Here is a 20,433-nt window from a genome sequence, read left to right as displayed (position 1 = left end):
GTCCTATATCCTTACTAAATTCCGATATAAAAATATATGCAAGTATTTTGGCAAAGAGATTACAAAGAGTACTCCCGTCCATAATCCATGGAGACCAGGTTGGATTTATGAAGGACAGACAATCAAATAATAGTATAAGGACAGTGATTGACATTTTGGAACACGTTCAAGAATCGGGCACTCCATTGCTGGCCCTGTCATTGGACGCGGAGAAGGCCTTTGACAGGGTCAGATGGGATTTCCTTTGGGAGGCATTAAAGGCCTTTGGTTTCGAAGGCTGGATTCTGAGCGCTATCATGGCCCTGTATAGCTCCCCAATGGCAAGAACAATCGGTAGGGGAATAACCTCTGAGTGGTTTAACATAAGAAATGGGACAAGACAGGGGTGTCCTCTGTCCCCGCTGCTATATTTGATATATATAGAACCCTTGATTTGTGACATCAGGTCTAATGAGAAAATAAAGGGAATAACAATAGGTCAAGAGGAACTTAAAACTTTACTTTATGCAGATGATGTCCTAATCACTATATCAGACCCTATATTATCAATAGACGAATTGTTAAAGGCGATTTATGAATTTGGGTACTATTCCAACTGTAAGTTAAATGTAGATAAGACAACTATTCTTGCCAAAAATATAAAGAAGGAAGAGAAAATATATATTAAAGCGAAATATAGTTTCGAATGGGCAAAAAAATGTATTACCTATCTAGGCATTAAGATTTCCAGTAATCCTTTTAGGATTATGGAATATAATGTTCTACCTCTAATGATGCAAATTAATAAACAACTAAAGGACTTGAGAACAGCAGAGATATCATGGACAGGTAGAATTAACATTGTAAAGTCTTATTTGGTTCCTAGATGGAGTTATATATTCCGTATGTTACCATTGAAAATGCCTAAACCATGGCTCATGATGATTCAAGCTGCTTTAGACAAATATATATGGCTGGGGAAAAAACCCAGAGTTAATAAAAAAATTCTGAATTTAAAGCCTAAATTGGGAGGGATGGGAATCCCTGATATTATGGACATATATGAAGCTTGTTCATTTGCGCATGTTATTTCCTCTATGAAAGAGAGTTCTTGTGGTGAAACATGGGAAAAAATTGAGGCTAGGAAAGCGGCAGTTCCGGACTTAACGACTTTATTCTGGAGTATAGATAAGTTTGAGAAAGATGATATGGGTATAATCCTAGCTAACCTATTGGGTCAATGGAGAATCTGGAAAAAAAGACTCAAGATTGAAGATAAAATTATCATTGATCTACCACTGCACGTATTGGCCAGTAATATGGAGGATTTAAATCTAGAGCCATGGTTAAGCAAAGGTATTAATAGAATAGATCAGCTATTCCAACAGCAACAAATTAGACCTTTTGAGGAGATTAAACAAATTTTTTTGCTTTCTTATAGAGAAAGTTTTGCGTATTTAAGGATAAAACATTTTCTAATGAGACACAGAATAACTGAGATTTCCGAGGGATTACAACTTTTTGTAGACTTGATAAACATCAGACATAATAAAAATTTAGTTTCTAAAAGCTTAAAACTTTTTAGTAAGTATAAGGCAATCCCTGAATTTCCAGCCCTAAAAGCATGGGAAAGAGACTTACAAATTATAATTACGAGAAAGGAATGGCTTAAGGCCAATAAAGCGGTACTGAAAGCTTCACATTGCCTAAACCTAACGGAAAGTCATTATAAAGTCATCAATAGATGGCATTATGTTCCAACTAAATTAACAAAAATATATCCAGGATCTCAATATCTCTGCTGGCGTTGCGCTTCATTGAGAGCAGACTACGTCCATATATGGTGGTCATGCCCGATTATATCTTCATTGTGGCAAAAGGTAGCGAAATTCTGCAGGGAAGTAATAGAGGTAGATCTTGATTACACCTGTAGTTCTATGATATTGCACTTGGGCTGGCCTATAATTCCAAAGGATAAAAAAGAGTTAATAATCCACATTCTCATTGAAACTAAAGCTACTCTTGCAAGATTCTGGAAAAACCCAGACTCCCCGACTTGGGAGCTGATAAAACAGCAGGTCTTGAATAACTGTAAAATGGAAATAGGGATATTAAGACAAGAACACTACTTTAATCCGAGAATTGAACAATGGCAGAAATGGATTATAAAATTAGGTAGAAGAAATGATTCTTAATTTACACTAAGATGTATATGCTATGGATCTGTGGCTGGGGGTGAACCCTGTGCATTCACCTTTAAGATACTTGTGGTTATGAGAAACCTGATTAGTAGTTAGAAGGATGTGTGTTGCCCTTCGGGTTCTTAAGACTGACTCGGGACTGACCCTCGGCGGGAGTGTGATTTTCTTTTTTTTTTCTTTTTCTTTTTTTTCCCCCTAGGTTTTGTTAATAGAGGGCCAGGGCAATAGGGAAATCTAGGGCAAGGTAGAAACATCTAAGAAAGGGACTTATAACCAAGAGGAAGGAGGAAAGGGGAATTAGAAAAGGAAAGGGCCTTAACAAATTATTACACATACTTAATACCATCTTCTTCAGAATGAAAATTGCCAAATTATGACTGAAACGTAATACGTTTCATAGAGTCTTCCCCAGTCTTTCTCTCCATGACTCTTGCAACAACACATGATGTGGGTCTTAAGGTTATGGGAAAATAAGAACGATAGACCGATAGGTATACAAATATAAGGCTCTGTAGTATAAAAGGACGGTTGGAGACAAGCATCTCTTGAACCCTGGTTATTGTGCTTCATAGCGCTTGAAAAAGTTTGTTCCCCCTAACCCTCTCCCCCTCGAATCTTGGTATAGCGAAAGGTGTGTGTGTGTGTATTGTTGTTTTATTGGGAAAAAATTGACATAGAGAGCTTGGTGCTTCTTAGTACAGGCAGATGGAGTCTGACCACCTCATTAAGATAGGCTGTGCAAGTTTACAGAAAAGAATTTTTATTCTTATAAACTGGACATTTGGGGATGGGGAATGATGGTAGAAAACGGAACCGAATACCCAAAAATCCATATGTAATGTCAACATCGGAGAATAAATGTTTTGATTTTTTTGTATTTGTCTGTTGCATGATATGGAATTATTGTTAGAAAAGAAGGGGAAAACACAAAAAGACTGGTTCTGAATAATAGAATTTGTACTGCAATTGAAAGAACTTTAATATGCAATTTTTGTACCATATCTCTTTGTAAAATGACAATGTCTTTGTATGAATGTTTATATATATCTATGTTAAAAACTTAATAAAATATTATAAATAAAAAAAAAAAAAAAAAAAATAAAAAAAAGAGTAATCTACCATGTTCTATAAGCAGAATTTTAACTTGCCTAAGCAGATATTTTATCTTATTTTAGAGCAAATCAATACACCTGGATAAATATCACGATATGCTAACATGTGATATGTCACATAAATACATACTTATTCTAATTCCATCTGCAGCATGGAATGGTTATAAATATATACTTCTTAGTTAACTAAGATTTCTAAACATCGAAATCTGATCGTGATTTATCCAGTCATATATCATGCTATTAGAAAAAATTTAATTAAATTAGATTAATTAAATAAGGCCAGTATATTTACCAATTAAAGAGATGTTCTCATCAGATGTTCTTGGGTAGCTAAGTGTCCAGGAATGTTTCTTTCTCGCTCTCTGCTTTTCTTTCTTAGCCTGCTTTCGCCTGCCTTGCCCCCGACTGCACACTCTCTTGCTTTCTCTGCATACCTCTCTCTTCCCTTTGTCTTAACTTTTAAAGGGAAAATTCACTAGGTGATAGACCAATAGAAACACTGGAGGTGTGGTTACCTTCCAGATAACAATTTAAGTATTTGGTCTATAGAGGGCAGTCTCGTCCCACTAAACATACCTATCCAGGAAAGAGTTAACTTTTCCTGGTGGCTATTTTGACGTCATTTAGCTTATCTTTATGGTTAATATAATTTAAGTTTACTCGTCAGTTCAAAGGGTTTTCTTTGGGCTTTCTTCAGACTATGTGTCTGGCAAATTCTGCTATAATTTCTAATATGACAGTTATAACTAAGTATGACCCTTAAATTACAATGGGACTCTATACAATATCGAAAGTAACATTAAATTATTTAATCTTCTCTGTCACAAATGTATGGGTTTTAGAATTGAATATATATACCATTAGCATTTAGACAGTCTGTCCATCCCCCGTTCTCATCTCTTATCAACAGGTTTGTATATACTAAGCATTCCTTAGCTTCTGGCAAAGTGGTTAGTTTTACAGAAAGGATAGAAATTTCGTGTCTCTTTGTTAACTTGAAAATAACAAAATGGAGTCTGCTCTGTTCAGAGTGACTCTGACAATATACATTTTAATTTCTATCATAGCACAACATGTCTGCCGATATAAATACCCTGACAGGTCTTATCAGTTATTTGTTGCTGGACAGCAAATCTAGTTTGTATGACCTAGCAAACTACAAACACATTACTATATAACAACTTAATTACCATCCCAGAGACAGTCTGTTAATGTAACATGGTATAAAGTAATCAGTTAAGTGTTTAAGAGAATGATTTATGATCCTGAATTTATAAATAGAAAACGCATGAAACCGAAATCAAGTGAAACTTTTTTCCTGTTCACTATTTTATTACAGAATGGCAAATCAGATAAAAAAAGATCAAGTTTTAAAGGAGCTAGAGCTTTGGAAACTGGCTGAAGAAAACTTTATCAGTGAAATGAAGAAAAGGATGGAAAACGGGCAAAAACTGCAGCTTTCATTATTAGATGAGGTGAGTCTGAGTTTACATGCTTTATTCAATATAGAAAGAAATTAATCTCTTTAACAGTGAAGGCTTCAATCAATAGTATTTTCCCATCAACCAATATATAAACACATTATTTGGTTCTGTTACAATATTTCAGCATTTTAATTACATTTTAGTTGTGTCATCTGCGCTGGGATCAGGTAGGTAAATAAAGGGTTTTTACAGGGGTCAAGTCCTGGGGAATAAAGTGTGGGAACTCACTCGAGTTCCACCCCCACCCCACCACCAAAAAAAAACCAAAACTTGCATGCATATATAAACACGTACACACACACTCAGGTGCACACATACACTTACAGACACACATGTACACTCACAGACACACAAAGACACACACAGACACACACAGAGACACACACACACAAATTCACAGATAGACACACACTCACAGACACACACACACACAGACACACACATACACTCCCAGACACACACATACACTCCCAGACACATACACACACACACCCAGACACACACACTCCCAGACACATACACTCCCAGACACACACACACTCACAGACACCAACACACAAATATACATACACTCACTCCCAGACACACACTCCCAGACACACACACACACACACACACTCCCAGACACATACACACACACACACACTCCCAGACACATACACACACACACACATACACTCACAGACACACACACTCACAGACACACACACTCCCAGACACATACACACACACACATACACTCACAGACACACACACTCCCATACACACTCACTCACAGACACATACACACACATACATACACTCAGACACACACACTCACTCCCAGACACACACATACACACACACACACATACACTCACAGACACACACACTCACAGACACATACACTCCCAGACACATACATACACTAACAGACACACACACTCCCAGACACATACACACACACATACATACACACTCACTCCCAGACACACACTCCCAGACACACACACACACACACACACACTCCCAGACACACACACTCCCAGACACACACACACACACACATACATAAACTCACAGACACACACACTCCCAGACACATACACACACACATTCCCAGACATACACACACACATACACTCACAGACACACACACTCACACTCCCAGACACATACACACACTCACAGACACACACACACACACATACACTCAAGAATTATTGCATATTTTTTTTTAAATTAAAAATGTCCACCCACCCTCCCTACCTGGAGAGCTGGCGTGGACCTGTCCCTGGGGTCCAGTGGGGCTTCAGTGCGGCCGGCTCTTGTCTTGCTGTCAGACGCGGCGAGGGAGCTGTGTTCTCTCTGCTCCCTCTCGCCGCGCGGGTTGTCTACTGATGCCGGGAGCCGGAAATGACGTCATATTCCGGCTCCCAGCATCAGCAAACGGCGCGCAGCGAGAGGGAGCAGAGAGAACACAGCTCCCTCGCCGCGTCTGACAGCGAGACAAGAGCCGGCTGGGGGGGGTCCTTCAGGTGGCCATTAGGCCACCTCTTGGGCCCCCCATGACAGGGGGAACAGGGTGAAATTTTTTGCCGCCCCCTGAGTGCCTGCAGGACCACAAATGGGAACGGCGTTCCTGCTCTAAAAAAAGTGCAGGAACGCCGTTCCCACGTGTTCCTGCAGGACTCGAGCCCTGGGTTTTTAACTCTTTATTTACAGGGAGGAGAGGGGGCGCGAGGCAGAGGAATTGGTAGTGCCAGGATTACACCTTTGTATTCCTGGCACTACAGTATACCTTTAAGGATACCTGTTCTTGACTGGCTTCTCTTTAGACAGATGTTCTACAACATCTGGGAGTCTACCTTACCCCTGGTATGACGCCTTATTTTGTATCAAAGCAACATGGTCTCACGTGGGGACTCTTCATTTGTTTGCAGCAACCCCCATGATAACATGTCCACTTGTAGGGTGCAGAAGCAGTTTGGGTGGTCTTATCTTACGTTCTCCCTCCTTGGGAGCTGTAGTTACTATATACTCTTGTGCATGTTGAAGAGAACAATCGTGGTCTATGGGAGATAGTCTTGCACTTGCACAGTAAGATGCATTGCACAAGATGGCACCTAACGTCTGTTGCAAGGGCTGATGGGAAAGGGTGACAGTAACTCCACCTTTTGCCAAAGATTGACTGCTACATAAAAAACAAAGGAGTCCATATGTATCTTTTGATTACACGGTAGTTTCAAATAAATTCGTTTACTTAAAGATCCTGTTTATGAAAAACTCAAAAGTGCTGGAGCCTATTTAATAATAATTAGAACTCTGTGTTCATCATCAAACCACCACAACGAGCAATGGGCCTTCTGTGTGTACAATGCAGAGCCTCCAGTGGTTTCCAACCCTTTTTTTTTTTTTTTTTTTTTTTTTTTTACTAAGGCACAGTTTTTTTTGTTGTTTTTTTGTTACATTCAGCAGCTTATAAATATCACATTGACGTGAAGCCCAACTAGAAACATGTGCATACGTCTAGCCAAACTGGCTTATTTTTAAAGGGACACTCCAGACCCCTAAAGCACTTTAGCTTGCTGAAAAGCTTTACGTGTGTAGTGTGTCTTATTTCTTTTTTTCTTTTGGAAAAAGCGCAGATTTCAATAGAAATTGACACTTTTATAAATTAGACTGGCTACACCTCCCTGGCTTACATTCAGTCACTTCATGGGGAAATAGCCAATCAGAAATGGCTTATAAGCTGAGTGTTCCTGCCACTTCTGTTGGCCCCAGGGAGCTAATCGAAGCTGGAAGAAACCTCATTGGCTGTTTGTTTGACAGCCAGGGGGTGTTTCATTAAGTAATGATACAAGTGCCAATTTCGTATAGAAACCTGCACTTTTATAAAGGTGTTAGTTTTAATTAGTTACTCCTTAGCTGAAGTGTTTTACGGGTGAGGAGTGGCCTTTAGTGCACTGCTGGCACTTATTATAAAACACATTTTAAACACCGCATGTTGTTTGTGAACACTGTGAGGTGGCTTTTGGCAGACCAGGGTAACACGGAACCCAGCTTGAAAATCACTGCTCTACAGTGCAAGTCTAAAGCAGAACTGTCACTAATTCTATATTGGCACGAGCTAATAGCTAACCAAAATCTAGGTGTTAGTTGCGCTAATTTTAGGTAAAGTTTGGTATTGTTGCGCAGGTGATGCCAATAATAAAATACTGCTTTAATACTTCGATTCTTTTTTTTAAACTGATATATTTTTTAATAAGATATATGTTTTAATATTTTGAAAAAAATATATACTTTTAAAAGTTTATCCAAAAATATTACACAATTTGAAAAGCTTAGACCATAACTTGTGTCTCAATGCACAGAAGATGATCAGATCTCAGGACTCCTATCATGGAGGTTTTGACAATAGTAGGTTGCTGAAACTTTGCAGTAAAAAAGGATACATTAACACACGATTTTCCTTTTAGTTTTTTTTCTATTTATAAGCTATATGCCCGGAAAGGCTTTTATTTTTCTGTGACATTTATAGTTTTTTTTTTTTTATTCAAATGTCATTTTTAAGTACTTGTTCATCTTGACTTTTGCATGCACTTCTGACCTATTGAGCTCCAGTTAGTTATTTTAATTGATTTATAATATGCCATGGCATTAATAAGCCAGATGCCTAAAATTTTAAAGCTGTTGTCGTATTTACTGATATTCAGATCCTGTAACGACCTATGTGTCAACTCTTAAGAACCCCCTCATTTGGCGTCCCTTTAATCAGGCACTATAGCCCTAGGCAGCGTTGGCTTCTGCAAATAACTGGATTATTTATCTAACTTAAAGCAATTATATATCACATTGACAAATGGAGGAGGATATGCAAGAATAATCTGTACACGCTCAGTCTATGTAAATCAAATTACATGTAAAAAGCAGATGAAATATTACTGTTTCCCAAATGTAGTCACTAACACAATGGGATGGGTATTTATGGATGTAAAACACAACTAGAATATTTTATTTTATTCTCAATATCTAGGGCAACATCCTGCAAAGGGAAATAGAGAATTTTGATGAACAGATTTTCATATTGAAAGAAGAGGGTGTGAAAATGAATGAAAACTTCTCAAATATGGAGCAAAGTCTCGCTAAAGAGATCGAAATGCTTGAGGTAAGAGATTCGAACATTTATCTGAGAATGTTCTGGGAAGGGTTTCTCTATATTAATAGATTATAATATAAAATAAGGAATAAACAAAATGCTAACACATCCAATAATGGCCTCGATGTGATATCTCTGGATCAGGCTTTCAAATAATGATTTCATATTTTTGGATAAAGTTTTAAAATTATTTCAAATTTTGAAAATATTTTACTATTTTTAATTATATATTAAAGTATGATCTACTTTAATATTTTGAAAAAAAATAAATCTTAAATCATTTGAAAATCTTTCCCAGACCTATTTTTTTTTTTTTTTCAATTCTTTATTTTTGTTGTGCATAAAGATATAACAACGCGTATGAGGTACCCCAACGGCATTCCACAAACTTTGCAATGACAGGTATAACAACGGAGTACATGGTAGTACTTGCACAATTTTATATTATATTAACATGAGAGGTCAATTCTATTTCTGATAGTTTGTGTGTGGACATATTACGTGAGACAATCGAGTTAATTTAGGTCATGCATAGCGTTTCGTCGATCAATATGTCCCTGAGATATGTATAAGATTGAAACTATGCCTGTTTTAAGCAATGGGGAATTAACAAGATTAACAATTCAGGCATGTAAAGTAGAATAATAAGTCGAGTATTATGCAACAGTATGTACAATCGAATATAGATCAGTTATAGTAACTGCAGTGGGTTAGCTACCATAGCTTTGTCAGGATGCCACAAGAGAGCCCATCCACTATGATGCTGAGAGCCCATCCACTATGCTTATGGCACAGAAAGGCAATACAGGTCCGGTCGGTTACATTACAGGCAGAGACAAATACTATCCGCATAAACAAACAAAATCATAACTGGTGGAACATGCCCAAAAAATTGCTGTAACTAAACCCTGTCTCCCTTTGGAGGGTAATGTAGTTTAGGTTACTATTTGTAAAGAAAGAAATAACAAGCTTAACTATACGTTTATATTGTCAGAGTAGCAGTAGGTGAATAACGTTTAGCAATGCTAGTGTGGCTATGCAACAGACAAAAAAAAAAAAAAAAAGAAAAGAAACAGAAATATAGTCTGCTTGAGTGGTGCCTCAGGCCTCTGAGTTTGGGTACTTAGGTTTTGTGGAAGCTCGGATAAAAGTACCCTTGTGTGGCAGTGTGGTAGGCGCTTCAGCCTATACCCAGCGCAGGAATGTTCTGGAGTTTGGCGTTGGAAGCCCTCTTGATGGTGTCTCTGCATTGGGATTCGGCTTCTTCAGTAGGCTGTGGGGTGGACCCTTGTATTGCGACCCAGTTGGAGATTTTGGTCATATGGGGCAGGCGTGTGCCGCGCTGGTCCCTGGTGCTTGCATCCGATGAGGTGCATGGGGCTTGTTTGGGGCTCCCACGAGCGTGTGAGTGGGTGTTTATGTACGATGTTCTTTGCGCCTTTTCCGACTTTGTCGGACGCTTGCCGCTGTGTAGCCGCATAACTGCTCTGGGGGGCTGAGACCGGGGATCATAGTGGTGGCGCCGGGTTGCAGGGCGGATCAACTTTGCCACTGCTCTCACCGCTTGACTGTGAGTCATACCTTGCTTGCACAGTATCGTCCAGAAGCTAGTACACAGCCTGTCAAATGCCTCCAGAGCCTGCGTTGGCGGTCGGGTGCTTGTGCTGTCGAGATTGGGCCTTTGCTGGGCCGCCATCTTGGCTGCGTCTCGTCAGAGTAATACTCCTGCAAGCTGCACGGTCAGTAACCCCTTCAGTGGACTCAGAGTGGCCAGTGGGGACCGGGATAACCCCCACCGGTCCAAAGGGGGGGGGGGGGTAGGGTGCTTGCTGCGTCGCTTCGGAGCTCTGAGGTCGGGAAGAGCGGATGCTACTCCCAGGTTCCAGCTCAGGTAGGCCGCACTTGATTTTCGGTGCCCCTAGTCCCGACGGGCGTCGGAGTGGTATTCCCCGCTTCTATGGTGCACCCCCAACGTGGGTAGTGCACCCTGGTGTTTCTTTGGGCCCCGAGGCCAGCGTTATTCAGCTTTTTCCTGCCCGCCGGACAGGAGCTCATGGAACCCACGTCCACTCCGTTTGGCGGTCAGGCTCCGCCCCCCCTTCCCAAACCTATTAAAGGAACACTATAGTCACCTAAATTACTTTAGCTAAATAAAGCAGTTTTAGTGTATAGATCATTCCCCTGCAATTTCACTGCTCAATTCACTGTCATTTAGGAGTTAAATCACTTTGTTTCTGTTTATGCAGCCCTAGCCACACCTCCCCTGGCTATAATTGACAGAGCCTGCATGAAAAAAAAACCTGGTTTCACTTTCAAACAGATGTAATTTACCTTAAATAATTGTATCTCAATCTCTAAATTGAACTTTAATCACATACAGGAGGCTCTTGCAGGGTCTAGCAAGCTATTAACATAGCAGGGGATAAGAAAATCTTAATTAAACAGAACTTGCAATAAACAAAGCCTAAATAGGGCTCTCTTTACAGGAAGTGTTTATGGAAGGCTGTGCAAGTCACATGCAGGGAGGTGTGACTAGGGTTCATAAACAAAGGGATTTAACTCCTAAATGGCAGAGGATTGAGCAGTGAGGCTGCAGGGGCATGTTCTATACACCAAAACTGCTTCATTAAGCTAAAGTTGTTCAGGTGACTATAGTGTCCCTTTAAATAAAGGTCAATATTTTAAATGCAAATATTTTGTTGGAAACAATATATCTCGGTCACTGTGTAATATATCTCGGTCACCGAGAGGATAATGTAAACTGGAAGTAGAAATACAAAATCGATGACCTGTTGAATTTGTTTATCTACAGAATGTGTCAATGGCCAAGTAATCACCCTGGTATGCTATATAGAATACACTATAGTGTTAGAGACGAGGGATACCAGAGTTAAAAAAAAATTACTGTAATCCCAACGTTTCGGTAAAACTGCCTTTGTCAAGGGAGAACATGTGAAGGCGTTTTTGCTGAAACATTGGTATTGTGGTCATTTTAATTTTTGCTTTGGAATCCCTCTGGTGGGGAGCCCACTCAGTTTAGCCTTGATATTATACTTTTACCCACATGTACCACCAAATGACACAAACATAATCTTTTTTATCTGTAATTTAAGGAAGAGGTCAGTTCCATGAATGGGCTCCTTGGATCAAAGACTGAAGACCTTTCAGCCAAAATTGCTGTTCTGGATGAAGCAGAGGACCGGCATAACAAAGAGCAGCAAATATATGAAGACTTGAAAAAGAAAGCTGGATGTACACAACTCTTTTATTGCTTTATTTAGCATTTGGGAGCAGATATGAACATGTATAATGGCTTGATAAGTTACCAAGATTTAATCTTTAAACTAAAGGAGAAAATGGATCCATATTGACAGCAATTTCCTTTTTCTGTCAATTTCCTACTGCAGGGTCCCTTATGGGTTAATTTCACTCCTCAGCAGATAGGAAAAGAATTAGGAAATTGTGGAATAGGGAAAAATAGAACAGTAACCTTTGTTAGGAAATCCGGTAGCAAATGAAAAACCAGTCAGTTCTGTAGAACCAAATTGTGAGCTGGCGTGATAAATTATACTGAGTCTGGGGTGAAGCTGTGAAAAGAGATTACATTTTTTTAAGAAATAATATTATTCCTACCTTCAGCTGAAGACAGAATTAAAGGACTGAGGGGCTTACAGGGGGACGGGGCATTTATACTTATAATTCAGTAGCAATTGTTTAATTCCTGTCCTATCAGTGGAGTTAACCATAATTATTTCTATCATGGTTATCCAAACAATATGTAACGTGTGTCAGTAGTTATCATAAAAACATGTACGTTTCACTTTATTATCATTCATGTTATAATTTAAGACATTTTAGAAAGTTCTACAGCAACAAAATATTTGCTTGTTCAAAATTTGTATGAAATTTTGTCTTTTCCACTTGTAGTGCTCAAAAGCCAAAAGAGATCACTAGAATCTTCCATCAACACATATAGCAAGGACATAGAAACCAACTTACAGAAAAAGGTATTTATTATTTTGGAAAAATTTTTAAATGTACTTAATTAAAGCAGACTTTCCACTCAAAATTACAAATCCCTGCGACAATTAATTACAAATTACGTGCAAAAACATCATATACAGGGATATAAAGTTTAATCAGTGGAGTAATAGCTTCTTGATCCAAGGAGAAATCTAACTGCCATTCTGGGGTCAAGAAAGAATGTTTTCCAAGTTTGTTGTAAAATTAGAAGTGGCTCAAACTAGTTTTTTTGCCTTCTTTTGGATCAAGAGCAAAATCAAATGTGATAAAGTCTGATCTTGATGGACACTTAATGTCTATTTTCAGCCTATGTAACTATGTATGTGGGCGTGCACTTTAAATATTTTTGTTTTTACTATATATTTCTAATATTGTGAGATTTGTTTTAGTTTTCACGACCAGTTATTTTATTTGCAATAGTTCATCCGTGGCCTTGTTACATTACCTGTAGGCTTCTTTTGTGTTTACCCCAAACATCTGCCTCCTTCCTGATACTAGTGATCTTGTGTTATTTCACACATCCACAATCTTGTATAGGAAGCCTAGATTGTGCATATGTACATAGACCTAAAGTCTAGTGTTGTAGTTTCCTGCTGTGAATCTAATATTGGCTCCTTTCACTAGATTACCTAATACCTGACTTTACCTTGTGCATTAATCTATTGATCTCCCTTTGTTTGCTGGTTCAATTTTCTTTGGTATCTGTTCGTTTAAGCCCATTTCTTTCCCTTGCTGTATTTTAATATCTATATTCAGTAGGCATGTGCATGGGAAAAAATTTAGGTTCGGCATTTGGCAATTCGGAACTTCGGCTTCGGATAATTCCCACGGTATTAGGGAGTTATCTACCAAAAGGCTGAAAGACCTAAATCGGTCTTTCAGCCAGATTTACTAATACCAAGTAAAGATTACTTAGTATTAGTAAATTATGCCCCTACTCGCTATACCGCGAGAAGGGGAATGTCTAGTAAACAGTGAGCAGCCTGTGGCTGCTCTCTGTTGAAAAAAAAAAAAAAGGGTCCCCCCTCTCGAGCCCCCACCCGCGACATGCGAGAGGGGGGCTTTTAAACTAAAGGGGGGCCTAATGCACCCCCCCTGCGCCCCCACCCCTGAGCGGCGGGTGGGGGCCCTAAATTATAAAAAGGGGGGGACCCATTGCCCCAAACCCCCCGGCCCCCACCCCTGAGCGGCGGGTGGGGGCCCTAAAGTAAAATAATGGGGGGGACACCTATTGTCCTCCCCCCCAGCCCCCACCCCTGAGCGGTGGGTGGGGGCCCTAAATTAGAATGAGGGGGGACCTAATGTCCTGGCCCCCACCCCTGAGCGCTGGGTGGGGGCCCTAAATACTAATTAGGGGGGACCTAATGTCCTCCCCCTGGCCCCCACCCCTGAGTGGTGGGTGGGGGCCCTAAATACTAATTAGGGGGGGGACCTAATGTCCTCCCCCCTGAGCAGTGGGTGGGGGCCCTAAATACTAATTGGGGGGGATGACGACCTAATGTCCCCCCCCAGGCTCCCACCCATAAGCGGCAGGTGGGGGCCCTAAATAAAATATTAACCCCCCCCTTCCCCAGGTGACTAGGGGTCCCCAAACCCCTAGTCACCCTCCTCCCCCAAAAAATTAACCCCTACCTTCCCCCCTCACCCTAAAAATAATGAGGGAGGGATCATTTAACTAAGTACCTGTAAAAAATTGTTTAATTAAATAAAACTTACCATTTGATGTTTTCTTTCTTCTAAAATCTTTTTTTCAGACCCAAAAAAGGCCAAATAAAAAGCCATAATAACCGACACACGAGAGGGGGGCTTTTAAACTAAAGGGGGGGCATATGCCCCCCACCCCTGAGCGACGGGTGGGGGCCCTAAATTAGAATAGTGGGGGACCTATTGCCCCAAACCCCCCGGCCCCCACCCCTGAGCGGCAGGTGGGGGCCCTAAAGTAAAATAATGGGGGGGACCTATTGTCCTCCCCCCCAGCCCCCACCCCTGAGCGGTGGGTGGGGGCCCTAAATTAGAATAAGGGGGGGGGGACCTAATGTCCTCCCCCTTGCCCCCACCCCTGAACGGTGGGTGGGGGCCCTAAATTAGAATGGGGGGGGACCTAATGTCCTCCCCCCTGGCCCCCACCCCTGAGCGCTGGGTGGGAGCCCTAAATACTAATAAGAGCACAAATTCTTTTTTATCCATCTTCACCCATGGAGGGCTCCGCGTAGACTGAGCTCTGCAGGGCGGGAAAGGCTTATAAAGCCTTGCCCCGCCCTGCAATTAGGCTCAGAGCACTATGATTGGTGGGTTTAAGCCATCCAATCAGAGTGCTCTGACAGGTAAATGAAATGAGACTGACAGGTACTCATAACACTCTGATTGGTTGCTTAATCCAACCCTACATTCCTGTCATTCCATTGACAGGCTAAGTAACTTACATTTTTTTATGAATGTATGTTACTTGATTGTTGTAAGTGTTGCAAATGCTTACAGCTGAATCCTGGCTATGTTTGTATACTTTTTATTTAAACATGTATACAGTGTAACATTCTTCTTCTTCCACTGGGTAAGTATATTAGTACTTAGGCAATACTGTGCTTCGGCACTTCAGAAATTCGGTAATTTCGGAACCTCGGCAATTCGCCACTTCGGAAGTACCCGAATGTCCGAATTGCCCAAAATTCGTCAAAATTCATATTCGTACCGAAACGAATTGCACATGTCTAGTATTCAGGTCACCTTGTTTAGTAATTCTGCGGGCACCCACCACAGATCAGCCTAGAACAAGAAACTATATGGGTGATATTCACTAAACAGGTAGCTTGGATATTTTGCACATTCGGTTTGGAATTTTTCCACATTTCATTGGGGTAATTCACTAAACTTTAAATGTCCTCCAAATGGCAACATCCTGAGAACTTCTGAATTTATATGAAATATGCAATTTGGATATTTAATAAAGGCATGTCAGTAGCAGATTTGTATATTCGCTGCCTGCATACATTTTGAACATTTTCTGCTGTGCTTTTTTTTCTTTTCTTGCAATCACTAAATAGACAAATACCCAAATGTGCAATTCTGGGTTATTTGACTAACTTTTCTGGTCAATTTAAAAAAAAACTAAATTCTGCACAGCTAGAGGGTAAATTATAAAGGATCCAGTTGATATGTCCATCCCCTCACAATTCACACTGCAAAATGATTCTACTACATTACAAATGGTAATAGCATGTCAGATACTACAGTTTGCTCTTTTGCCAACATATTTATATACATATAGATATGTACTACTGATTTCTTAATCATGTCATCAATTATTACAGGAATCCAAGAAGAATTCCTTGAAAAATCTTCGAAAATTAGTGTTTGAAAAACTACAAAATGAACTTGAAAATATAAGATTGATTGAAAAAGACATCTATGAAATAAATAGAAAAATGGAGATTGTGAACATGGAAAATTGCAGACTTAAATTAGTGAGTAATCTACGTACAATAATTCTGTAATCTGTGAGTGAAAATTCATCTGGTGTGAGCCTTTTTCAGTATTTGTTTTATAATTAGTTTTTTTTTAAGTTAATAATAGAATCTCATATTGTTTTCTATGGCATTATGTAAAGCTTAACTTGGTCCACACTTTATTAGATTTAACTTATAACCAGAGCACACTATGTGACCGCAACTCATATATAAAGCATGTACACCTGGACAAAAGGTTTCGCTGATTTTCAGTCACATACATATATCAGGATGTATAAAGACTTAATAAAGGAAACATCCATTGTATTATTACTGAAAATGAAAGCTTGTATGTATTATAGCCTCTGTGCGTAGGATGTACTGCATACGTATAATGAGATACCTATTGGCTTACCCTTTCTTCATGGAAGTGGCCATCCTTTAAGGACCACTCTGGGCACCAACTACATCGCAATTCTGTTTTCTGCTTCCTTTGTGCATCACATGGTCTTCCAGTTAATTTTGTTTGTTGAGTCTATTGTATTTTTACAGATCCAAATAGTAGTTTAGTGATTATAATTAGGTAATGTTTTATCTGTTATACTTACCACCTTCTTATCACCTATTTATATTGCAACTTAAACCCCGTTCGGAAGTCAGAGCATTGAGCAACATAGCATGCCAATATCTGTTACAGCAATTGTGACTCACAGACAGTTTTCTCTTGTCTAAATATTTATTAATAGCGCAATGCACAGTTCAAAGAAGATATTGATAAATCGGTAAATGAAGGAAAGAATCATGCAGCCGCTATTACACAAATGGAGAGCGGGTTAGCTTCCCTACTTCGTGAGTACAAGTTAAATGTAACCATTCTTTATTTTACTAAATATATACTATGCTCGAGCTATATTTCACATAATTTATCTTTTATTCCTTATATAGAACACATCAAAGAAGGATGGGAAAAGGATAACTTTGTGTGCAACGTAAGTTTCATTTTGAGTTTGTTCAGCTTCAGCTTTTCAAACACAAATTACTTGCATTTTGTTAAAGGAACATTGCAAGCAATGTAAACACTGCAGTGCTAGGAATGCCCACCTTCCCCCCCACTGTACGTAGTTAGAGTTTTGTTTTTTTACCAGGAGTCCGCCTGGCTCCACTCCTCACTTCTTACACTCTGGAAAGCTGCAAGCTCCTGCTAGGATCTCTCCTGAAATAAGCCCAGCAGTGACTGGTGTTCTAGGACACTCGTGACATCATAAGCACTACAGCACATGGTAGCGTTTATGTTGCTTGTAGTATTCTTTTACATTTAAAGGCTAAAAAATGAATTTCTTGCTACCATGGTACAATACATGTGTGCTTTCTTGATCTGATCGCTAGTTCCAGGAATCTGCTGAGTTCTACAAGCAGGAACATTGATGTCTTCCTGTTCTCACCAGATCCACCCTAAAATAGTGGTGTCCTGAACACCTTAGTGGACGTCCCAATCCAATGGCGGGACTAAAGCCTTTTAGAACAGTCCTTGTCACTTTTTAATTAGGGTCAGGAGTCTTACTGGAGTTAGAAGGGGAAGGCTTGCAAAGGCTGCAGATGAGAGATCCGGTAACATATCTATTTAATAATAATAATTATTATTTTGCATTTGAGCAGTGGAGTGTCCCTTTAACAACTCTCTAAGGGTTGAAATACAGCGATTATAATCTCCTAACTACGCTACTGCTTATATATTAGGAGATATGCTGGATACCACTGCACATATCTGGATTACTGAAAACGCTTGTTACTCTATGAAGTGAAATACATTTACTACAATGTTGATTTATCTTGAATACATTAAGGACTTTTTGGAGCGAGATCAGTGTATTTTGGATGCTATTGCAGAGCTGATGAAAAAACTCAACCTTCGCAAAGTGAAGCTTGGACATCTCAGCGGCATACTTCAAAAAGAATATATTGGAATAGCTTCACTTCTCAAAAGTAAATCAGGTATGTGACATGCTATATAGGCTAAAGAGGTAATTTACTCGTGTGAATTTCGTATCAGCAAAGAGTGACAAACTTAAAATATTGTACCCTTAGGCATCTCATTTTAGCCATTTGCAATTGCGCCTGGAACACAGGCATCCTGGAGACGCATTTGTTTTTTGTAGGAGTAACCCTTTAAGATTACACACATCACTTTGAGAAAACAGTCTCACTCAAAAGGTTTCTTAAGCTTTGAATGAGATTGTTGCCACACTCTGCATGATCAAACAGAAGCAGGTAAATATAACTCCACCCCCCCCCCCCATATTTACCTGCTTCTTCTTCCTTCTGCTTTCCTCACGTACTCCAGTGGCGGCACTCATGTAAACAATCATTGTTGTGGATGCCTGACAGATTAAAACATGTGCAGTTGGAAGATATCTTCACTTTGCAGTATCCTGACAGGGGGAGAAGAGAGGGAGTCTGATCATTGTGATTTATACAGAACAAGCTCCGGTGTCAGGGTTTTCAGTCCCTGCAGGGAACATGAGGAGCTTGTTGCTTTTTTTTACAATGATGCCCTGTTTCTGTCACTAGTGCACTGGTCTGAAACGGAGATGGGTGGGTAGGACAGGTGGAGAAGAAACTCCCCAAGCTGAGAAGTGAGCCCAACAATAGAATGTAAGCTCGTTTGAGCAGGGTCCTCTTCAACCTATCGTTCCTGTAAGTTTATTTGTAAATGTCCTATTTATAGTTAAATCCCCTCTCATAATATTGTAAAGCGCTACGGAATCTGTTGGCGCTATATAAATGGCAATAATAAATAAAATAAACAATGCAATCTGGCCAAGTTTATAAAAAAAAATGCTTCTTTGATTGTTTCTTCCTGTGACGTATTCTGTGAGAGTTAAAGTAACTGTTTATTTTTAGGAGGTGTGTAGGGAGGCTGTCAGTCACAGTCAGGGAAGGTGTGGCTAGGGCTGCATAAACCGAAACAAAAGTGGTTTTACCCCTAAATGAAAGAAAATTGAGCAGTGACACTGCAGAAGCAGGATCTATTCACCAAAACTGCTCCTTTGAAATAACACTACAGACACAATACTTCTGCTTGCTTAAGTACTTTGTGTCTGGAGTCTCATTTTTTCCACAAGTTTATGAAAGTGACGATTCCAGTAGAATTTGGCATTTTTATAATGGTTTTCCGAAACACTTCCCCGGCTGTTCAACAATTTTGATCTACTGGCTGTACAAAGCCAACGGAAGTGGTTTGCCATTCCTGCCTTCTCAATGAGATGTATTACACTGGAAAAGGAGCCATCGCGTGCTTGGCTAATAGGTCACTTCCCCAGCACAGACTGAACGTTGGTGGAAGTAACTGCTTTTGCAACCTATATCAACTAAATAATGAAAGACATTTCAATGGAGTGTTCCTTTAAGCTAAAATTTGTTTTGGTGCTTAGGCTGATCCAAACAAAATGCATCAGTAAATATATCCATTGTGCATTTGTCTGTAATTAAAATAATGTTTTACTTTGTTTCAGTAGGAGCCGAAGCTACATTGCATTGAACAGAAACAGATGAAAGATTTCTATATATTTTGTTTGTTAATTGCTTTATTTTTCATGGAAACAGCAAATTTACAACAGTGACTTTCTAATAGAAATATATGTTTGTCTTTCCTCCTTTATATTGAATAAAAGTTATTCTTCAAATAAATAGTAACGTTAAAAAAAAAAACTACTTTCACTAACATTCCCCAAACATGGGGCAGATTAGACACATGCGATTTTAAACGCAGCAAGGGGTTGTGTTTTACTAGTTCTATCACTTTGTCGGGTGAGGAATGTCAGCAATTCAAAGAGAATTTAACATTTTGGCAAAACAGACAAACTGGAATCATTTAGCAGAATTTTTCCAGTTCTGCTATTTTGGCTTTACATTTGAAACTTACTTTGAATTCCTGACAATTATCTTAAGTAAATAACCCTGTCAATGTAAACCTGCATCTCAGAAGGCCCAACAGAACACAAGCTCCATTTACATACACAGTACAAGGTCCTATGTGTTCTGTAATACTGT

At 39.6% G+C, this 20,433-nt stretch overlaps 1 protein-coding gene across 1 annotated transcript in view; it reads left to right on the top strand.

The window, feature by feature from the left end:
* Positions 1–19,998, top strand: part of LOC134583437 (early endosome antigen 1-like) — a 44,060-nt gene extending 24,062 nt beyond the window's left edge. Inside the window, exons 12-20 of the mRNA XM_063440349.1 lie at positions 4,635–4,770; positions 8,795–8,926; positions 12,031–12,169; positions 12,845–12,924; positions 16,249–16,401; positions 17,130–17,232; positions 17,329–17,372; positions 18,228–18,379; positions 19,899–19,998. Of these exons, the coding sequence (XP_063296419.1) occupies positions 4,635–4,770; positions 8,795–8,926; positions 12,031–12,169; positions 12,845–12,924; positions 16,249–16,401; positions 17,130–17,232; positions 17,329–17,372; positions 18,228–18,379; positions 19,899–19,935 (976 nt within the window). The 3' untranslated portion in view covers positions 19,936–19,998. The remainder of the gene's footprint in view (positions 1–4,634; positions 4,771–8,794; positions 8,927–12,030; positions 12,170–12,844; positions 12,925–16,248; positions 16,402–17,129; positions 17,233–17,328; positions 17,373–18,227; positions 18,380–19,898) is intronic.
* The last annotated feature ends 435 nt before the right edge of the window (positions 19,999–20,433 follow it).

This window comes from Pelobates fuscus, chromosome 13, assembly GCF_036172605.1.
Source record: "Pelobates fuscus isolate aPelFus1 chromosome 13, aPelFus1.pri, whole genome shotgun sequence".
Lineage (NCBI taxonomy): Eukaryota > Metazoa > Chordata > Amphibia > Anura > Pelobatidae > Pelobates > Pelobates fuscus.
Note: the sequence above shows the minus strand (reverse complement) of the source record. Positions and strands in the feature narration are given on the sequence as shown.